This window comes from Bos javanicus, chromosome X (genome assembly GCF_032452875.1).
Source record: "Bos javanicus breed banteng chromosome X, ARS-OSU_banteng_1.0, whole genome shotgun sequence".
NCBI classification, from domain to species: Eukaryota; Metazoa; Chordata; class Mammalia; order Artiodactyla; family Bovidae; genus Bos; species Bos javanicus.
This window is the reverse complement of record NC_083897.1, coordinates 51,390,193-51,409,346: the sequence shown is the minus strand read 5'-3', so window position 1 is coordinate 51,409,346 and position 19,154 is coordinate 51,390,193. Positions and strand designations below refer to the sequence as shown.

At 39.9% G+C, this 19,154-nt stretch overlaps 1 protein-coding gene across 1 annotated transcript; it reads right to left on the bottom strand.

The window, feature by feature from the left end:
- Nucleotides 1-1,866: 1,866 nt before the first annotated feature.
- On the bottom strand, nt 1,867-17,058 carry LOC133242936 (T-complex protein 11 X-linked protein 2-like). Its single transcript, XM_061409163.1, has 10 exons — nt 16,963-17,058; nt 16,364-16,501; nt 13,868-14,000; nt 7,973-8,093; nt 6,381-6,601; nt 5,356-5,492; nt 4,863-5,080; nt 4,586-4,767; nt 3,129-3,292; nt 1,867-2,289 (listed from the first exon to the last, which is right to left on the bottom strand). Exons 2-10 carry the CDS (start codon nt 16,488-16,490, stop codon nt 2,057-2,059), a joined length of 1,536 nt encoding a protein of 511 aa, XP_061265147.1. The 5' UTR covers nt 16,491-16,501; nt 16,963-17,058; the 3' UTR covers nt 1,867-2,056.
- Nucleotides 17,059-19,154: the final 2,096 nt, after the last annotated feature.

The following is a 19,154-nucleotide window of genomic DNA, read 5'->3' as shown; positions in this document are numbered from 1 at the left end:
TTTGTCACATATCGAAGTTGAGAACACTTCATTTTTCTTGAGAGAGATGATGTGAGTATTCACGGGTGGGACAGCCACCATGTTTCTGTTTTTTGTTTATCTTCTCTGGTTGAGTGAGTTAAAGGGAATATTTTTGCACATTTTTGGGCTTTTTCTTTAGCTTGAGTTGAAGCAGAGCTGATACACATACAATATGTGTGTTTGTGTGTGTGTGTGTATATATATATATATTTCCCCTTAAATGGTTATCAGGATTGAATAGAGCCATCTTTCCCTGTTTAAGATTAGGATTTCTATCTCTTCCATGTGGAGATATAAAACTAACTCAGAATCTCAAAGAAATCAATTATACCAAATTTCGATTGTAAAGGATAAGTCAAAATTCCATTTCAGTCTAATGTCTATGTCCAACAACTACCTAGTCATCTCCACAGGGATCCCTTCACAGTACATTTTTATATAAGACAATCAGGACTCTAAAATTAAGATTTTTTAAAAAACAATGTATTAATATTGGCAAATCAGATCAGAAAATTCAGTCAGACAGAATTCACAGCCTGTTTATTAACTGCAAATTAACCAGCTTTGGTTTCTTTCCTGAGGATAAGTTACAAGACTAGCATCCTTGAATGATCTATTCCTCAGCTTCCCTCTGTGCCTTGCTCAGTTGTTCAGTCCTGCCCAACTCTTTGCGACCCCATGGACTGCAGCTTGCTAAGCTCCTTCCTCTGTGTGCCTTATATTCAGCCAATAAATATATCACCCTATTCACCTAGCTGTAGCAACCACCTGGGATCCATCTTCTAGAAAAATTACCCTTGGACTAATGGAACTCAGATCCCATCTGTTATTATTCTTGGATTAAGTAAATTATACTCAGCTCTTCCCATTCCCTCATATGATGAGGACACCCCTCATCCAGTTATAATATCCCACAGGTGAATTTTTGTTTTCTCCTGTCCGTTTTAAACAAGTCCAAACCAAAACTGATGTTGCTCCGAAATTCCTAGATTGCTGGTGGTCTGTTGTAGGTGGCCTGAAAATGATAGGGTGAATCTCTGCAATTGAAGAAAACAAGCCCAGATCTATGTGGATCTAGGACATCTGTCATTTGTGATGCCAAATGAGTTGACAATCACAATCTAGCAGTTAGAGGCTCAGACTGCAAGTGGGAAGAAACACGGTGGCTGTCCCACTCTTGAATACCTTCGTTATTTCTCTCAAGAAGAAAGAAGTGTTCTAAGCCTAGAAATGTCACAATAGAAGACAGATTTAGCTATAGACTGGAACCAGAGATGAACGTGAAACAAGTGTCTGTGGCCTAAGTGCTTGCATTTGGTGTTGGTTTGAGAGAGTTTAAAACTGACTCCCAGGATCACTAGACAGAGAAAGAGAGCGAGCGAGCGCCCATTGAGGCTGAGAACTGTCCTCAACTGAATGTTCATTGGCAGACAATATTGATCCACTCCCTAGTTTTCATACTGCTTCATGCCCCACACCAGAACAGGATGTGAGGGCTCTTACTATTACTGCAGCCTTAAAAGTATAGGGAGAATGTGATACTGGAAATAGGATTCTATGTCTTCCCCTGATTTGTAACTCAGCATATTCCCAACCTCTAGAAGCCTTTATACTTCCAGAACTCATACTTTGAAAAAATTCCACAGAAAGTTTTCACAGCCCTCAAGGAAATGATTTTCCATTGGAGGAAACAATGCTAGTAGCCGATGCCCTGATGCCTGCTCAAGCCAGCATCCTGAAGAATGATCAGCCAGTGAAGGAGAACTGAGGGATCACTGGTTCTCAGATAATAGGGGATAAGGGCACAAAACCTGGGTTCAGTTGCAACACAGAAGGAACTGAGGCTTTCTTGCAGCACAGAAGTTTATTATGAAGGGGGCTTGGCCAGTTTGTATTTACATGCTGGAATCCTGCAGCCTTGAGTCCAGGTTGAAGTGAGGAAGAGGCTACTCTGCTGGGCACAGGTGATGTCATCCCAGGAACATACTTAGCCCTCTCTCCTGGGTCCCTGTTGCCAGACTGTGGTCTGGAACTATCAGATAGACTCCACTTCTGTTTCTTGTGCCTGAGCTGGAGGGATGATATCTTTAAGGATTTCATCATAATAGGGGCTAAATACCTGCTGATTGTGACGCATCAGATTGAAAAACTTCCAGCCCAGTTTTGTCAACTCTCCCTTGATGAGAGTAAGGCCAACAGGGAAGTCTAGCAGAGACTCCTGCATCCCACGAACCAAACAGCCTTTGAGAAACAAGTGGATCCGCTGATCTGTGTGCAAGAAAAAAGTTAAAAGGGAAAGATCAAAGAGATTTCAGAAGAAATTCACAATGCCCTTGCACTCTCTGTTCGCCAACGTTTAAATTAACACATTTTCACTGACCTACTCACTCATTCAGGTAAAACATGTTAATGAGATTTTTTTTTCTTTTCTTTTGGAAGAAGGAATGCTATAAAGCTTCTAAAAGCAATGCATTATTGAAAGATGTCGAGCCAGTAAGTTTCTGGCTGTTTATAATGTTATGGGGTGCTAAGTGAGCTCCTGACGTGTGTGACCTAACAAGAGGATCCTAGACATTGTATGTGAAATTCTAAGGGCACACATTGCAGCCAGTGTACCAACTCTGGGTCCATACAACCATATCAGACTTTGTCAAGATGTAAAAATTAGAAGCAAGGTGGTCGAGCTCACTGCTTCCATTCTTGCAGGGAATATATCCTTCAGCCTAAATTAGCATCAGTTCCTTAGAGGGAAGTAGGGACCATCATGGTAACTTAAAGCATGGGATAGAGAAAGGGTTTCCCATCACAGGCCTTGGGTTATAGTTAGAGAATGACCAGGAATCACTCAGCACTAGCACCTGCAAGTTACACATCCTAGCTGACCTTAAAACCATATATTCACTCTTCAGACTGAAAGAGATTTACTTCAATTATGTGCATTATACATAAGGAAACTAAAGCCAAAAGACTTTCCCAACAATCATTCCATTTCTGAACGTCTTCACAACTGACTTCCAAGCTTCAGTCCACCTTCTTACCTTCCACATTCTTGCTACCCCTTCCCTTGCCACCCCTTCCCAGCCCCACCACCACAGGAGGACTCTTACCAACGATGTTACGAACACGGTTCTCTTTCTTGGCGATGTTCTGAAGTTGGCCTCTAAGACAGGCTTTCTTTTCACTACTCAGGGCAGTTAGGCCCATGTCTTTGAGGCGTTCATGGATTTTCTGAGACACTTGTTCACTCACACTCACCATAGCTTCTTCAGGCCTAGATAATGAAGGACAGAAAGCAGAGTGGCCTTGGTGTAGGAGCAAAGCCCAGAGAGTCCAACACCAGAAGCCAGGTCCACTCACAAAAGAATTCCAGCTCTCCACCACTAACAGAGGACCCAGCATTTCAAATCATTTCATTGTTACCCTCAAGATGTCAACTATTTCACACATATTAATTCGTACATATTAACTAATTCATACTATTCTCCACTTCAAATGAAACAAATTGGACAAGGGTTCAGTTCCATTCTTGGATCTACTCAGTATTCTTTAGTCCCATACTCCTACTACTACTACTAAGTCTCTTCAGTCATGTCCGACTCTGTGCGACCCCATAGACGGCAGCCCACAAGGCTCCCCCATCCCTGGGATTCTCCAGGCAAGAACACTGGAGTGGGTTGCCATTGCCTTCTCCAATGCAGGAAAGTGAAAAGTGAAAGTGAAGTTGCTGAGTCTTGTTCGACTCTTAGCGACCCCATGGACTGCGGCCCACCAGGCTCCTCCATCCACTCTTGCCTGGGATTTTCCAGGCAAGAGTACTGGAGTGGGGTGCCATTGCCTTCTCCACTTTAGTCCCATAAACTGTATTCAAATTCTGTTTTAAGATTTCTTAAGCATTTTCCATAGTTGTCTTCCCTACTTCGCCAATTAACTTGTAAATATATTGAGATCTGAACTTCCAGTTCTTCTTTTTACTTCAGCTGAGGTGCCCTGCATGAAGCAAATTATGGATACATATTGACCAAGGGATCAACTTCTGGATATACACACACAAATCCAGTGTCACTTATTTAAGTATATAATGACTCATTTTTAGCAAACACAGTACTGAATCATTCATAGCAAACTAGTCTCCACACTCACCTCCTTGGAAATATGTTTTGTTTCCATCACAAGCCTTAATACAATTTATCAAAAGACACCAACGACCTTTGTAGATGATGCCCAAGGTCTTTTGCGTGGTTTATGATAAAGAATAAGGCAGTAATACATTAACTGCCTAAGTTCCAAAACCAACAAACTATTTTCAACTCTCAGAAAGATCTAGGAAATTTGTTGTTGCTCATGTTGCATAGTCTCTAAGTCATGTCTGACTCTTTTGCAACCCCATGGACTGTAGCCTACCAGGCTCATCTGTCCATGGAATTCTCCAAGCAAAAACACTAGAGTGGGTTGCCATTTCTTACTCCAGGGGATCTTCCTGACCCAAGGTTCAAATCTGGGTCTCCTGCATTGGCAGGCAGATTCTTTACCACTGAGTCACCAGGAAAGCCTCTATGAAGTTTACCTGGAGTTAAATTCCTCCATCAGGGCCTTGGTTATGTGTTTCAGTTTGTTCACAAATTCAGTCGAACTGAATAAAGCACTACCAGAGAAACTTCTGGCCACTAGCAAGACTGAGGCCAGAATGGCCAACTGCTTCAACTGGGACTCCATGTCTTGCAGCCGGATTTTATCCATTAGCAGAGTCTGGTGAGACAGGGAAAAGCAAGCTGTCAGAAAAGTGTTTTAGTAAAGGTATCAAATACAAAACAAAAAGGCAATGTTCTTATATACGTTCCTACCTCGGGAAACTCTTTACTGTCAAGATCCCAGAGAAGAAGGTTCAGGTAACCCTGGTATAGCACCATTGTGGAACTGGGAAGTTGTGGGTTGTCCACTGCCCAATTTGGAGATGAATGGGCCATGCTGGAGGAGCTGGGAGAGTCAGGAGAACTTGAAGGTGCTGTAGTGAGGTCTAGAGCTGTTTTGGTTAGCCATTTTGTGGTGCAATCAAGGAGATCTGTGACATAAAAGGGAATATATAAATATCTTCAAACACCAAGGCTTGAAAAGCAAGGTTTGAGGATATATTCTTCCTCAATAAATAAGTGATTTTGTACATCTTTTCTCTTAGAGAAATGTTCCTTCTTCCTACCCCATGCCCTTGCCCGTCCAATAGGGAGAAGCTATCTATTAAAAAAATAAAAAATAAAAAACTGCAAGTACCGTATCACTATAAGAAATAAGACCCAAAGTCAAATCTCCCCCTCTCCTGTCCTTAAATTTTGAACATACTGGGTTGCTTGTTGAGGAGTTCCTGGAATTTAGCTCGTTCATACTGGATAGAGTGTTCCTTCAGGTAGGGTCGGAGGCTCTGTATAGTATGGTTCACCATGTCCATTTTCATCAGGCCCAGAACATGGAAGATGCCCCTGTCAATGGAGGAAAAATCAAATGCTTACACTCTGAAAGGTAATCTAGTGGAGTGAGGTGGAACTCAAGCTAAGAGTATTTTATCACAGTATCTTAGAGTAAAAAATGGCCTTAAAAACCACAGTCCTACTTCAATTTACAAATACAGATGTTGCAGCCAGGGACCCAAGGCCATAGAGTGAGTTGTTATCAGAGCTAGGAACAGATACATGTTCTGATCTTTTAGTTACCAGCCTAGAGTTCTTTCCACTGTAGGTACTCCACCTCAGAAAAACAATTAAAATTCTAACTCTCTGTGGGTAGTTGGGATGATGGTGGTTGAATTTCTAACTCATTCAGCTTATTACTTTACCTCTGGTTCTTGGTTCTTCTATCTGTGAAACAGGGATCATTCTCATCTTGTTCCCCCACAGGGTTTGAGTTAGGATACATAAGAAATTATCTGCGAAAGTGCTGTTTGAAATATCCCAAAGAAACAGTTACTGTACTCTAGTGTCTAGACAAGAATATTGGAGTGGGTTGCCGTTTCCTTCTCCACAGGATCATCCCGACCCAGGCATCGAACCCTCTTCTCTTGCATCTCCTACATTGGCAGGGGGTTTCTTTACCACTAGTGTCACCTGGGAAGCCAGTATCTTAACAGCATCATTTCTTAGAAAGTGTCCAAATGATCTGAAGATCATCAAAAGGGTTCTGAGAATCCATCCTTTGAAAATAAAAGCCAATAAACCACAGAGGAACAGCAGAGATATTAGTCCGTTCTTCAGTATAGAAGAGCTAGGCAAGCCAGGGGCTATAACCCAGTATCTGGCCCAGAGTTTTCTGGTACAGTGTCTAAGACAGGATACTACATCTAGTGTTCAGGAACAGTACATCTAGTTTCCCACCTCAGTAACTGTACAGGATCTGTTATGCTCTCTAGTTTTCGCACTGCTTCATCTCGGACTGGTGCACACAGTAGGGTCATCAAATTAAGAATGTAGTTGGAGAGATGAGGGACATCCAGGGCCCCATGCTCTGCTTCCTGCTTGAGGAGATCTATGTCCAGAGCTTCTTCAATCTCATCTCTTAGGCTGTTCTGGCGTGGTAATAGCAGTGATAACAATATCTGCCCAGAAAAGAAAGTCAATGGAGCCAAATTATTTAGAACCCCAAACACTCTTTGATGAACAATCTCCTTAAGGCAAAGGCATGCCAGCCTATGTCTATTGGGCCTCCAGAAACTAGGTTTCCCAACTGCATATACAGAATATTATTTCTCTCTGTTTAGGAGCCAGTTATAATTTAAGGCTTCATTGGGATTAGTAGTAATAGTAGTGCTGTACTATTTTCTTGGCAGAATGAGATAAAGATAGGAAGAAAAATACCTGTGACAAAAACAAATGCAGGATATAAAAAATGTAAAACACATACCATCACAAGGTAATGGGATATTCTTTTGATAAAACTTTTTAGTTTGTATTCGGGTAGCCAATTACCAATGTGATAGTTTCAGGAGAACAGTGAAGGGACTCAGCCATACATATACATGCATCCATTCTTCCCCTAACTCCCCTCACATTCAGGTAGCCACATAATATTGAGCAGAGTTCCATGTGCTACAGTAGGTCCTTGGTTATCCATTTTAAATATAGCCTTGTGGGGGTGAGATATTCTTAATAAAGGATAAGGACATTATTAGATTGTTTGACTACAAGGGAAAAGATGAAATAGGCAGAGAAACCTTTAAGTGTCACTCGAAATAATCTTTTCACTCTAAAGTATAAGTTTCTTTTTGGCAAAGGCTCTCTTATGTATCTGTGTGCTTCTGAAACACAGAAAACATAATGGGAGTTAAGCAAAAATCTGTTTAATTGAATGACATGCTGTGTTGTTACAGCAAGATCTCAACTTTCAAGCTTCATCTCATACAAATAAAATGGAAGTTTCTCCATATTATCTGTTCAAGTAGTGGAACATATGTAGAAATGAAACTTGTGCATGCATGCATGCTAAGTTATGTCTGACTCTTTGCTACCCTAGGAACTGTAGCCCGCCAGCCTCCTCTATCCATGGGATTCTCCAGGCAAGAATACTAGAGTGGGTTGCCATGCCCTCCTCTAGGGCATATTCCCCACCCAGGGATCAAACTCGAGTCTCTTACGTCTCCTGCATTGGCAGGTGGGCTCTTTATCACTAGCATCACTTGGGAAGGCCCAAAATAATTCCTATTTATCAACAATTAAAAGGTCTGGGATTTAAAAAAAAAGGACTTTCCTGTGGTCCAGTATTTAAGAATTCACCTTGCAATACAGGGGACATGGGTTTGATCCCTGCTAAGAGAAACTAAGATCCCACATGCTGCAGGGCAACTAAGCCCACAAGATACAAGTGCTGAGCCTGTGCATCACAACTAGAGAGAAGCCCACGTACCACAATCAAAGATCCCCCATGCCACAACTAAGATTTAATATCCACAAATGGGAAGTTGGTTACTCACCTCCTTAACTTCTTTTAGGAGTTCAAGTGCAGAAGTGAAGTCAGCTGGAGTACTTGATAGCTGGACTTTCAGATGGTCCCAAAAAGCCTTGTACATTGTCTCCATAATCCTGCCTTCCAGACTATAAGATGGTTAAATGAACAACTTGCTCTTTACCCAAAGAGTTGATAAAGGATCCTAATCTCCTAAATCCCAAACACCGTATGGGGAGGGAGGAGGGAGGAGGGTTCAGGATGGGGAACACATGTATAATTCTTTTTTAATTAAAATTGAATAAAAAAAATAAATAAACACACACACACAAAAATAAATAAATAAATAAATAAAATCATGAAAGACCATTATGTTGATAGGGAAGGAGCTATGTTTAGACTTTAGCAGAGTTGAATACACTGAGTTTAGTCTCAGATGCAAAGGCACTGATCAATTTCTCTCAGAAGGATTCCTCAAGTTCCAAAAAAGCTCTCCTTCTAGAAATAAGAACCAAGAAGTTGCATTTGAGGCCCTGAGTTCTAGCCTTGGTTCTTCATCTGACTTAAATGTATGCCTTGGTTTTAATACGTGTAGACTTATACCTTTGAACTAGATGATCTTTTCCCTTCAGCCTTAAAATCCAAAAAAGGATTTTCCTTCTTGATAACACTTGAAAATCTTATGTGCACCTCCAACTCATTATCTTCCCTTCTCAAACCTGTGTCTTTTCAAACAAATCATAAAGTTTACATTTTTCCCATTAAAAATAGAATAGTAATACATGCTTTTGTTGAAAATTTTACAAGCAATACAGAGGTAAATGAAAAAAGTCAAAGTTCCTTCCCCAACACACCAATCCCATTTGTGAGATGTCACCAACTGTTATTTATCTAATGCATAATAATTACTTCTTTTCATCCTTTTAATGCACTTGGTCCCCAAATTACAGAGATTTTGATTCCTAAATATGTCTGGAATCCATCTCCTCCTGCCATCATTTCCTACCTGGACTATTGCAATAGTCTAGTGAGGAGAAGGCAATGGCAACCCACTCCAGTACTCTTGCCTGGAAAATCCCATGGATGGAGGAGCATGGTAGGCTGCAGTCCATGGGGTTGCTAAGAGTCAGACACAACTGAGCAGCTTCACTTTCACTTTTCGCTTTCATGCATTGGAGAAGGAAATGGCAACCCACTCCAGTGTTCTTGCCTGGAGAATCCCAGGGACGGGGGAGCCTGGTGGGCTGCCATCTATGGAGTTGCACAGAGTTGGACACAACTGAAGCAACTTAGCAGCAGCAGCAGTAAAGGTATTCTGGCCCCCAATCAAAGTCTTACTGCAACAATGCCACATATTCTTGCTAAGACCAATGATATTTCTAAGCAAAAAATCTGATCATAATGACATGATCATTTCCCTCAGCTATCTGGGAGAAGGCGATGGCAACCCACTCCTGTGTTCTTGCCTGGAGAATCCCAGGGACCGGGGAGCCTGGTGGGCTACCCTCTATGAGGTCTCACAGAGTTGGACACGACTGAAGAGACTTAGCAGCAGAACCTCCCTATCACCAGGAAGAGTTTCTTATTGTCGTTGTTTAGTAGTTAAGTTGTGTCCGAGTTCTTTGTGACCCCATGGACTATAGCCCTCCAGACCCTTCTATCCCTGGGATTCCCAGGCAAGACTACTGGAGTGGGTTGCCATTTCCTCCTTCAGGGGGTCCTCTTGACCCAGGGATTGAACCTGGGTCTCCTGGATTCGCAGGTGGATTCTTTACTGCTGAGCCACCAGAGGAACACCAAAGTTGTTTAGTTGCTAAGTAGTGTCCTCATCTTTTTTTGTGACCCCATGGACTATAGCATGCAAGGCTTCTCCGACATCCTCTATCTCCTGGAGTTTGTTCATTGAGTCAGTGGTATTATCTAAACATCTCATCCTCTGCTGCCCCCTTCTTTTTTTGCCTTCAATCTTTTCCAGCATCAGTGTCTTCTCTAATGAGTAGGCTCTTCATATCAGGTGGCCAAGTTACTGGAGCATCAGCCCTTCCAATGAATATTCAGGGTTGATTTCCATTAGGATTGACAGATTTGATCTCCTGCCAGTCCAAGGGACTCTCAAGAGTTTTCTCCAGAACCACAATTTGAAAGCATCAATTCCTTGGCACTCAGCCTTCTCTGTGTTCCACTTTGCACATTCATACATGACTACTGGAAAAACCATGATTTTGACTGTATGGACCTTTGTTGGCAGAGTGATGTCTCTACTTTTTAATATGCTGTCTAGGTTTGTCATAGCTTTTCTTCCAAGGGCAAGCATCTTTTACTTTTATGGCTTTAGTCACAGTCTGCAGTGATTTTGGAACCCTAGAAAATTAAATGTGTCACTGCTTCCACTTTTTTCCCTTCTATTTACCATGAAGTGATGGGACTGGATGCCATGATCTTAGTTTTTCAAATGTTCAGTTTCAAGCCAGCTTTTTCACTCTCCTCTTTCACCTTCATCAAGAGGTTCTTTAGTTCCTCTTCCCTTTCTGCCTTTAGAGTGGTATCATCTGTATATTGGAGGTTGTTGATATTTCTCCCAGCAATCTTGATTCCAGGTTGTGACTCATCCAGCACAGCATATCTCATGATGTGCTCTACATATAAGTTAAATAAACAAGGTGAAAATATACAGCCTTGACATACTGCTTTCCCAATTTGGAACTAGTCAGTTGTTTCATGTCCAGTTCTAACTTTGACTCACAAAGGTGCAGTTCTAACCTTCTGATCATGTGAAATGAGTGCAGCTGTTTGGTAGTTGGAACATTCTTTATCATTGCCCTTCTTTGAGACTGGAATGAAAACTGACCTTTTCCAGACCTGTAGCCACTGCTGAGTTTTCCAAATTTGCTGGCATATTGGGTGCAGCACTTTAACAGCATCGTCTTTTAGGATTTGAAATAGCTCAGCTGGAATTCCATCACCTCCACTAGCTTTGTTCATACTAATGCTTCCGAAGGCCCATTTGACTTCACACTCCAGGATATCTGGCTCTAAGTGAGTGACCACATCATTGTGGTTTTCCAGATAATAAGACTTTTTTTTGCATAGTTTTTCTGTGCATTCTTACCACCTCTTCTTAATGTCTTTTGCTTCTGTTAGATCGCTACTGTTTCTGTCCTTTATTGTGGCCATCCTTACATGAAATGTTCCCTTGATACCCTCAGTTTTCTTTAAGAGATCTCTAGTCTTTCCCATTCTATTGTTTTCCTCTATTTCTTTGCATTATTCACTTAAGAAGACCTTCTTGTCTCTTCTTGCTATTCTCTGGAACTCTGCATTCAGTTGGGTATATCTTTCCCTTTCTCCTTTGGCTTTCTCTTCTCTTCTTTCTTCAGCATTTGTAAAGTCTCCCCAGACAACCATTTTGCCATCTTGCATTTTTTTCTTTGGGGTGGTTTTGGTCCCTGTCTCCTATACAATTTTATGAACCCTAGACCACCTGAAAAGCACCTATTCATATCTAAAAACTCAACTCAACATTACCTCATCAGGAAGGTTTCCCAAACCCTCCTCGGCAGCTAAGCAGGAATAAGGAACTCCATACACTAGATGTGAGAGAACTTATCACTGCACAGGAACTATGTACTATTTGACTATCTCACCTACAGAAGCTATGTAATGGCAAAGCCAGCATCATACTCATCTATATGTCTCCAACATTTAACATTCAGCCTTCCACCTAGGACATGCTCAATAAATGTTTGTAGAATAAATATCTGACAATGAGATTTCTCTTAGGAATCCATAACTCTAATTAGTATCACTTTATAAGTCCAAAGATAAAAGCAGTCATTAATTACCTATAGATAATAGATAACCCTCAATTGTATTTCAGTATCTTTTCTGGTATACATCTTACATTACTACACTAGAATAAGGCTGTTAATAACAAAACAATGAAGATTTATTTCTAAACAGTGAGTTGGCCAAAAAGTTCCTTTGGTTTTTAAATAAAAATACACATTTCTCATTTTCATCAACAACTTTACTGAACAACATATTCACCATTTTGTTCCACTACCTCCTCCATTTTCCGGACAATTTTATAATTTAATCTTCCCCAAACTTTTTATCTTTTTGAGCAAAGAACTAATCCAGGTTCCTTTTAAGTCTTTCAGGGAATTGAAACTTTTTCCATTCAAAGAATTTTCTGAAGACTGAAATAATTGGACATCTGAAGGTGCAATGTCTGGTGAATACACAGATGCATCAGAACTTCCTAGTCAAACTGTAACAGTTCTTGCCTGGTCATCAAAGAAACATGCAGTCTTGCACTATTCAGATGGAAGGCGATGTGTTTTCTGTTGACTAATTTTGGATGCTTTTTGTTAAGTGTTGCTTTCAATTGGTCTAAGTGGGAGCAGTACTTGTGATAAATTGTTTGGTTTTCTGGAAGGAGCTCATAATAGAGGACTCCTTTCCAATCCCACCATATATACAACATCACCTTCTTTGGATGAAGACCAGCCTTTGGTGTGGTTGGTGGTAGTTCATTTCAATTGCCCCATGATTTCTTCTAATCCACATTATTGTACGGTATCCACTTTTCATCATCTGTCACAATTTGTTTTAAAAATGGAACTTTACCTTTCTTGAAAAAAATAAACCATAATATGCCAAAATGTTGCTTTTTTCTCCCATCTTCAATATTAAAATTGCTACACAAAAATTCAGCAATTTTTATGTTTTTTAAAAATGCATGCTGATATGACAGCTGTCAAAATACAACCTAATAAAATTGTTTGAAGTGAAACTAAAGTCAACTAAATGCTACTAGAGCCACCTTATAGGAAAAACTGAACAAACTGGCCAGTTCAAGAGTATTATTCCCTCTGCTTCATTTCCCCACCCCTCATCACCACCACAATCCCTCAGCCACTTTAACAGATCTTCACTCTCCTTGTTTCACTTTCCCCGCACCCCTGCCAGCAAAAAAATAAATCTAACTGAGGCTCCAGGGACAGTGAAGGCAGTGTTGGCAAACTAACGGAAAAAAGTAAGAGGTGTAAAGATCAAGAGACACTGACAGAACAAGGTGCTTAAGTGATAGAATACCTGAAGTGGCAAAATAGAAGCCACTTTTAAAGCTGGGAAATTAGAATGTTATATGAAATATTGAGTCAAACAAAGAAATTTACTCATTTAACTATTAACAAACTACTAGAAGTATTTATGGAGAAGGAAATGGCAACCCACTCCAGTGTTCTTGCCTGGAGAATCCCAGGGACGGAGGAGCCTGGCGGGGTGCCGTCTATGGGGTCGCAGAGAGTCGGACACGACTGAAGCGACTTACCAGCAGCAGAAGTATTCAAATCATACTCCCTGAATGATTCATGTATGTATTGCAATATCAATACAATTAATAAGAACCAGGATAAAGTGTGATTTTAGAGGGGCAGTGTTTATTAATGGGTTTTGATCTTGGTTCACAGAATTTTTGTTAAGCTGATTATGAAGCAGAAATATCCCCTGAAAGCTCTTATCCCATGAAGAGTTGGAAATATCACTATTAGAAAAGAAATAATTTCATTTGTACTTGATCAATCTATAGATAGTTAAGAGAATACTACCAGTAGCTACTGTCTCCAAAGCTGTCTAAGAAGATGTGGACTTCACTGTGTTTCACTGTTAAATGAGATACCAAAATGAAAGTTCTGACAATAATTTCATTAATTTATTCCCTGCTTAGATAAAATTTTTCTGCTTTCAGTCTGTAAAACTAATAATTATACAGATTACTCCTCTGTTTTGTTTGTTGGTAGCATTTAAGACATACTAAAACATTAACTGTATTAATAAAAGTGCTTCAAACCTGATCCAAAGTCATTTGTGCTGTGTACATATGCCAGGAGGAATTAAATGGAAAAAATAGAGTTGATACCTGTTGGGAGGTAATACACCGTCTTCCATGTAAAAATCTTGATTTACCACGATTTCATGAGCAATGCTAAGCCTAGAAATTTCGTTAACTGTCTCTATCAGATCCGTGACAGAAAGTACTTCAGGTCGGCTTGCTGGAAAAAGGCATAGAGATCAGTAAACAGGGAACCCACACAAATAGAACTGCTTTTCATCAGAGATCCACTCAGCCAAATAACTTCCTCAAATTTAGATTTATCAAACAGATCTTAAACAGATTCACTCGATTATTATAGTATTTGAGGTTTTCTGAACTCTTTGCTGTTCAACAGCTCTAGCAACTTGCAGAGAAGTCAGATATGAGGAGAAGTTACCTTATGAAACACAAAAAGTAAAACTTACTTCAAAAACTTTTGCCTAAACTGTCAAAACAATAAATGAAATATAGCAAAGAAAAAGTGAGTAAGTTGTGGTTTATAAAATAAACCTTTAGCTAGAATTTACTTTTTATACTTACTGTTTTATCTACAGATTAAAAAAAATATTTTTTACCTGCCATTGGTTGAAACTTCAGGTGCAGAGAGCCAACTATATAATGAACTTTAGAAAGTGGTTCCTAAATCCTTTTTCTACCTCTGATGAGAGAGGAAGAGACATAAAATGACAGTCTCCGTACAGATAACACCATAAGTATTAGTATATGGCTCTAAAGCTGAACCATTCTTAAAACATTGTTTCAAAATCTTGGGACTCCACAGACCAATAAAATTTCACACACAAAAAATAAGTGACAGTAATATGCCAATTTTAATTTTTCCACATATGGGTGTCGTGACAAAAAACCCACCTTACCATAATCCAAATAATTATTCTGTGAAAAAAAATTATATTTTAACATCTCAAAAGGCAAAAAAGAAAACAGTCAGAATTCAGCAATCTTTAAGTTGCATCAATTTAACTTTATTTTTAAAACCTATGATATTTTTGCTTTACTTACTTCAAGATTGGTAAGAACTTTATCACACACTCTCATAGGAATTTAGGAACAACTTTCTGAGTTCATTATACAGTTGGTTCTCTGCACCTGAAGTTTCAACCCATGGCAGATAAAAATATATATATATTTTTAAATTTCAGAAAATTCCAAATGGCAAAACTTGAATTTGCTCCATGCTGGTAACTATTTACATATAATTTATATTGAATTTGGTATTATAAGTAATCTAGAGATGATTTATATTATACAGGAAGATATAAGTAGGTTATATGCAAATACTACACCATTTTACATAAGGGACTTGTGCACTATGGATTTTGGTATCCTGAGGGACGAGGTGAAGAAGAGTCCTGGAGCCAATCTCATGTGGATACAGAGTGATTGTTGTACAGACTACTTATTTACAGAGAGATAATAGTAAGCACACACAGTAGTTACGATTATTACTTGGTATATAAAATAAAACTATTTTCTCTCTCACTTTCAACACTGTTCCATAATTTGTTCAAAAAGAACTACTTATAACCAAAAATATAAGACTCATCTAAGAACCCTAAAACTTCACCAAGGAGATGGTCTACTGCAAATTTACTTCTCATTTAAAAATTTTTCAACAGAAGTTAGTATCATCAATCCATATCTCCTTTCCACTCTAACTAAAAAGCTACATATGTTGAAATACATAATTTATTCAATTCATTAAGTCATTTGAGAGACACTATGAATTAATAATTGTTCCACTCTGTTTACTAGCAGTGACCCTAAATGGCCACTAGAAAAACATACATGACTCAACAATATTGTGGCTTCCAACTATTTTTCTCATTTCTGTCTTCAAGAGTTTAGATCAAGTCACTACATTTGGACAGATCTTCAGATTTATGTTTGGTTGAATTCACTGGCGATTTTCATAAGAGAATTGCAATTTGAGTTCCTATGAGATTGGACTAGTCAAACAAAAGTCTCAAATAAATGCCTACCACAAGGTGCAGAAGAGACCTCATGCTTCTATGCATCTGTTATTATAGATCTAAAACATTACCTTGAGCAGTGATAATTCTTATGTCAACAAAGTGTTTTGGGAGTGGACAGAACACAATTTCAGCACTAGGTAATTAGGATTCTCTCAAATCCATTCTAGGTTTATCATTTACAATCTATAAAATCAAAATATAAGAATGCCACCAATTTCCCATGTTTTGAACTAACTCAGACACACTCAAGTCTTGTCAAACACAAGTCATTATGTTTTGTTGGCCTCTTTCTCTAGAGTTAAAATATCTTTTAATTTCACTTGACAATCAGGGACCTAGGTCCAATACATAAAGATTAGAGGGGGAAAAAGACAAGAAAAAGAATAATATGAAAGAGGAGTTAGCAGAAGGATGAGGAGTGAAAAACATAAGGTTGTGAGAGCCTTCTATGCTCCTTAAAGGCACTTAAACCACATGCTACCTATTCCTTTAACCTAGCTGCTATCGAACACTACCCAAGGAAATGATGATATAATTCCAGACCTACCAGCAGAGTGGTCATCTAAACAGAAGCTCTGGTTTTCTTGGGTCTGCTCTGGTGTTTCAGGCTTATGGGCTCCACTCTCTGCTTCATTGGAATCATTCTGGTGCACAGTTTTTTCCATCTTGGGCATCTTGATGGTATCTGGAATTGGGGCAAAAAGAAGAGGCAAGCTGTTAGTGATAGAAGATTTGGCTCTGATACAGGGAGGCAGACGCGAGGGCTCTTCAGTTGCCAGTCTGTGCTTTGACTGAATCTGTGGCTCCAAGTTGAGGATGGGGACAAAGGTTTCAGGGGTCTCTTTTGGAATAGCTAGGTTTCTCAAATAGCCTTGAGGGAAGGAGAACAGTGAGTCTAGTAGAGTCGCCTTTCCTGACATTCAAGAAAGTTAGCATTGGGTAAGAAGGAGAGAAAATCAAGGCCCAGAGATGGACAATAACTTCCTCAAGAGACTTCCTCAAACTCAGTTGTCTTTAACTAGTCTGGGCATAACCCCCTTCCTCCTTAACTTCTGCCCCAGATTTGCCTTTGGTTATTAAGAGGCCTGGCAGCTGGACTCAGGCAGCAAGACACCCCCCACAGCCCTCGGGACCCCAGCCCCTCACCTCAGCCCAGTCCTCGACCAGCTGCCCCACGGTTGTTTGTGTTAGTGAGGCCCCTCTGCCTCGCCGGGGCGGTCCTGGGGCATACCATGTGGGACAGGACAGGAGGGGAGATCAGCCGGAAGGGGCTGGACACAACTGTGGAGATGATGAAACCAACCCAGCATACACCCCCGCCAATGACTCTAGGTAGAACAGTCCGAAACGTGAAAACAAAGGGTGTCCAGGTAACATAAAGGGTCATGTGCCCAGGGTACCATGGGAACCTAGACAGCAGGCAAGACAAGTGGGGATGCAACATTTGGTGATAGAGCAGGTACGCAGCTGAGATTCTCCAGGAAGAGAATTTTCAATTAATCTTCTCAAGTCCTGTGCCTCCCCTCCAGGCAAGAACTGTCCAAAGTTACTATCCTCTCTGCCCAGTGGGGGAAAAACATTTAAATAACAATTTAGAAAGGAAAAGGAGCATTATTTTTTGTTTCACCTCAAGCTCATGTAACGTTTGAAATGAAAAACCAACAGGGTTACAGAAATCCAGAATTATGTTTTCAGGGTTTTTTTCCCCCCCTTTTGTTTAAATCAATCCTCCTCGCAATGTAGAGACAAATGGGCTGTTAAACTTCCATTTTACAAATATAGAAAGCAAGCATCATATTAAAGGGCTGGTTATAAAAACTGTGGTGAAGGGGCCAGATCATAAATCTCAGAGGGAGCCTAGGTTTTGGTTTGGTTCTTCTGACTATTTTCCTGGCTTCTTCATTACAATCCAATTGTGAGCCTTGGAGATCACCTAGAATGTGTGGGTGCTAGAATAGATGACTCTGAGGGCACTCGGGTTGCTCACTCATTAGTCCTAGTTTACTTTTTCACTCTACTGGCCAGTTAGTTACAGTGATTTGAGGACCCCTGGATTGACTCATTTCCAAATTTTGGGAAAATTTTTTTTTCAAAGATGTCTCTACCTTGCACTGGGGACTTCTCTGGTGGCTCAGTCAGTAAAGAATCTGCTTGTAATGAAGGAGACTCGCTCGGGTTCGATCCCGGAGTAGGGAAGATCCCCTAGAAAAGGAAATGGCTACCCATTCCAGTATTCTTGCCTGGGGAATTAGAGGAGCCTGGTGGGCTACAGTCCATGGGGCAGCAAAGAGTCAGATACGACTTAGTGACTAAACCACCACCACCACTCTGCACTATTCTATCCTGCTCTTTTATCCTGATAACTGTTTTTTTTACCCACTAACTTTACTTCATAAAACAAAACTATAATTCAACCAAATTCTGATCCCTTGCCTTGTTAGGGTCAATAATAAAGTGTGGATATCTTGCACAACAGTTATAGAGGAGAGGTCCAAGAGCTTTCCAGTCTAAGGAAATTCCAACTACCCTCTAGGTCCAAAAGGATGTGAAGGGTCTTGACCAGTTATGTTTCTGCTTAGTTGGAGAGTGTATAATATTAATAAATGCTAAATCTGAATGTCTTCCTCATCTTCTCTTGATATTTGCCTCAGTAATATCAACTTTGAAACAAAATGCTGTCACTCAAAACTCGGAAGAAATGGTTAATTATATTTTTCTCGATTTGAATATCAAATTTTACATTCATAAAGCATGAATCAACCAGAAATTGATTTATCTTTTTAAAAATAAGATTTCTACTTGGCTTCTAAGACAAATTATCCAGAATGACACAGATTTTTTTCCCTTACAAAATTGCAGTTTTTAAAAGATTCTTCTCAGTGATGCTTCAAATTCTGTTAGTACTAAATTTGTTTAAGTTAAACTGTCATTTAAAAAATAGAGTATATTTTATAGAGCACTTTTAGGTTCACAGCAAAATTGAGCAGAAGTTACAAAAATTTCTCATATGCCCCCAGTCCCTATTCATGTCTAGCCTTTCCCATTATCAACATCCCACATGAGAGTGGTACATTTGTTACAATTGATGAGATACATCATTATCAGCCAGAATCCATAGTTTACATTAGGATTCACTCTTGGTGTTGTACATTCCATGGTTTTGTACAAGGTGAGATACAGTCCATGGGGTCACAAGAGTCAGACATGACTTAGCGACTAAACAACAATAACAATATCAACATGTACCCCCCAATATAATATCATACAAAGTAGTTTCACCCTAAAAATCCTCTGTGTTTCACAGGATCCCTCTCTACCACCTAATCCCTGGCAGCCAT

Excerpts from the sequence above, each read along its gene's own strand:
- LOC133242936 (XM_061409163.1), bottom strand. The coding sequence starts at position 16,490 with ATGCCCAAGATGGAAAAAACTGTGCACCAGAATGATTCCAATGAAGCA. Across the intron at positions 5,493-6,380 it reads GATCCTGTACAGTTACTGAG|GGGCATCTTCCATGTTCTGG; the intron begins GTGGGAAACTAG and ends CTCCATTGACAG. Across the intron at positions 3,293-4,585 it reads ATGGAGGAATTTAACTCCAG|GCCTGAAGAAGCTATGGTGA; the intron begins GTAAACTTCATA and ends TTCATTATCTAG.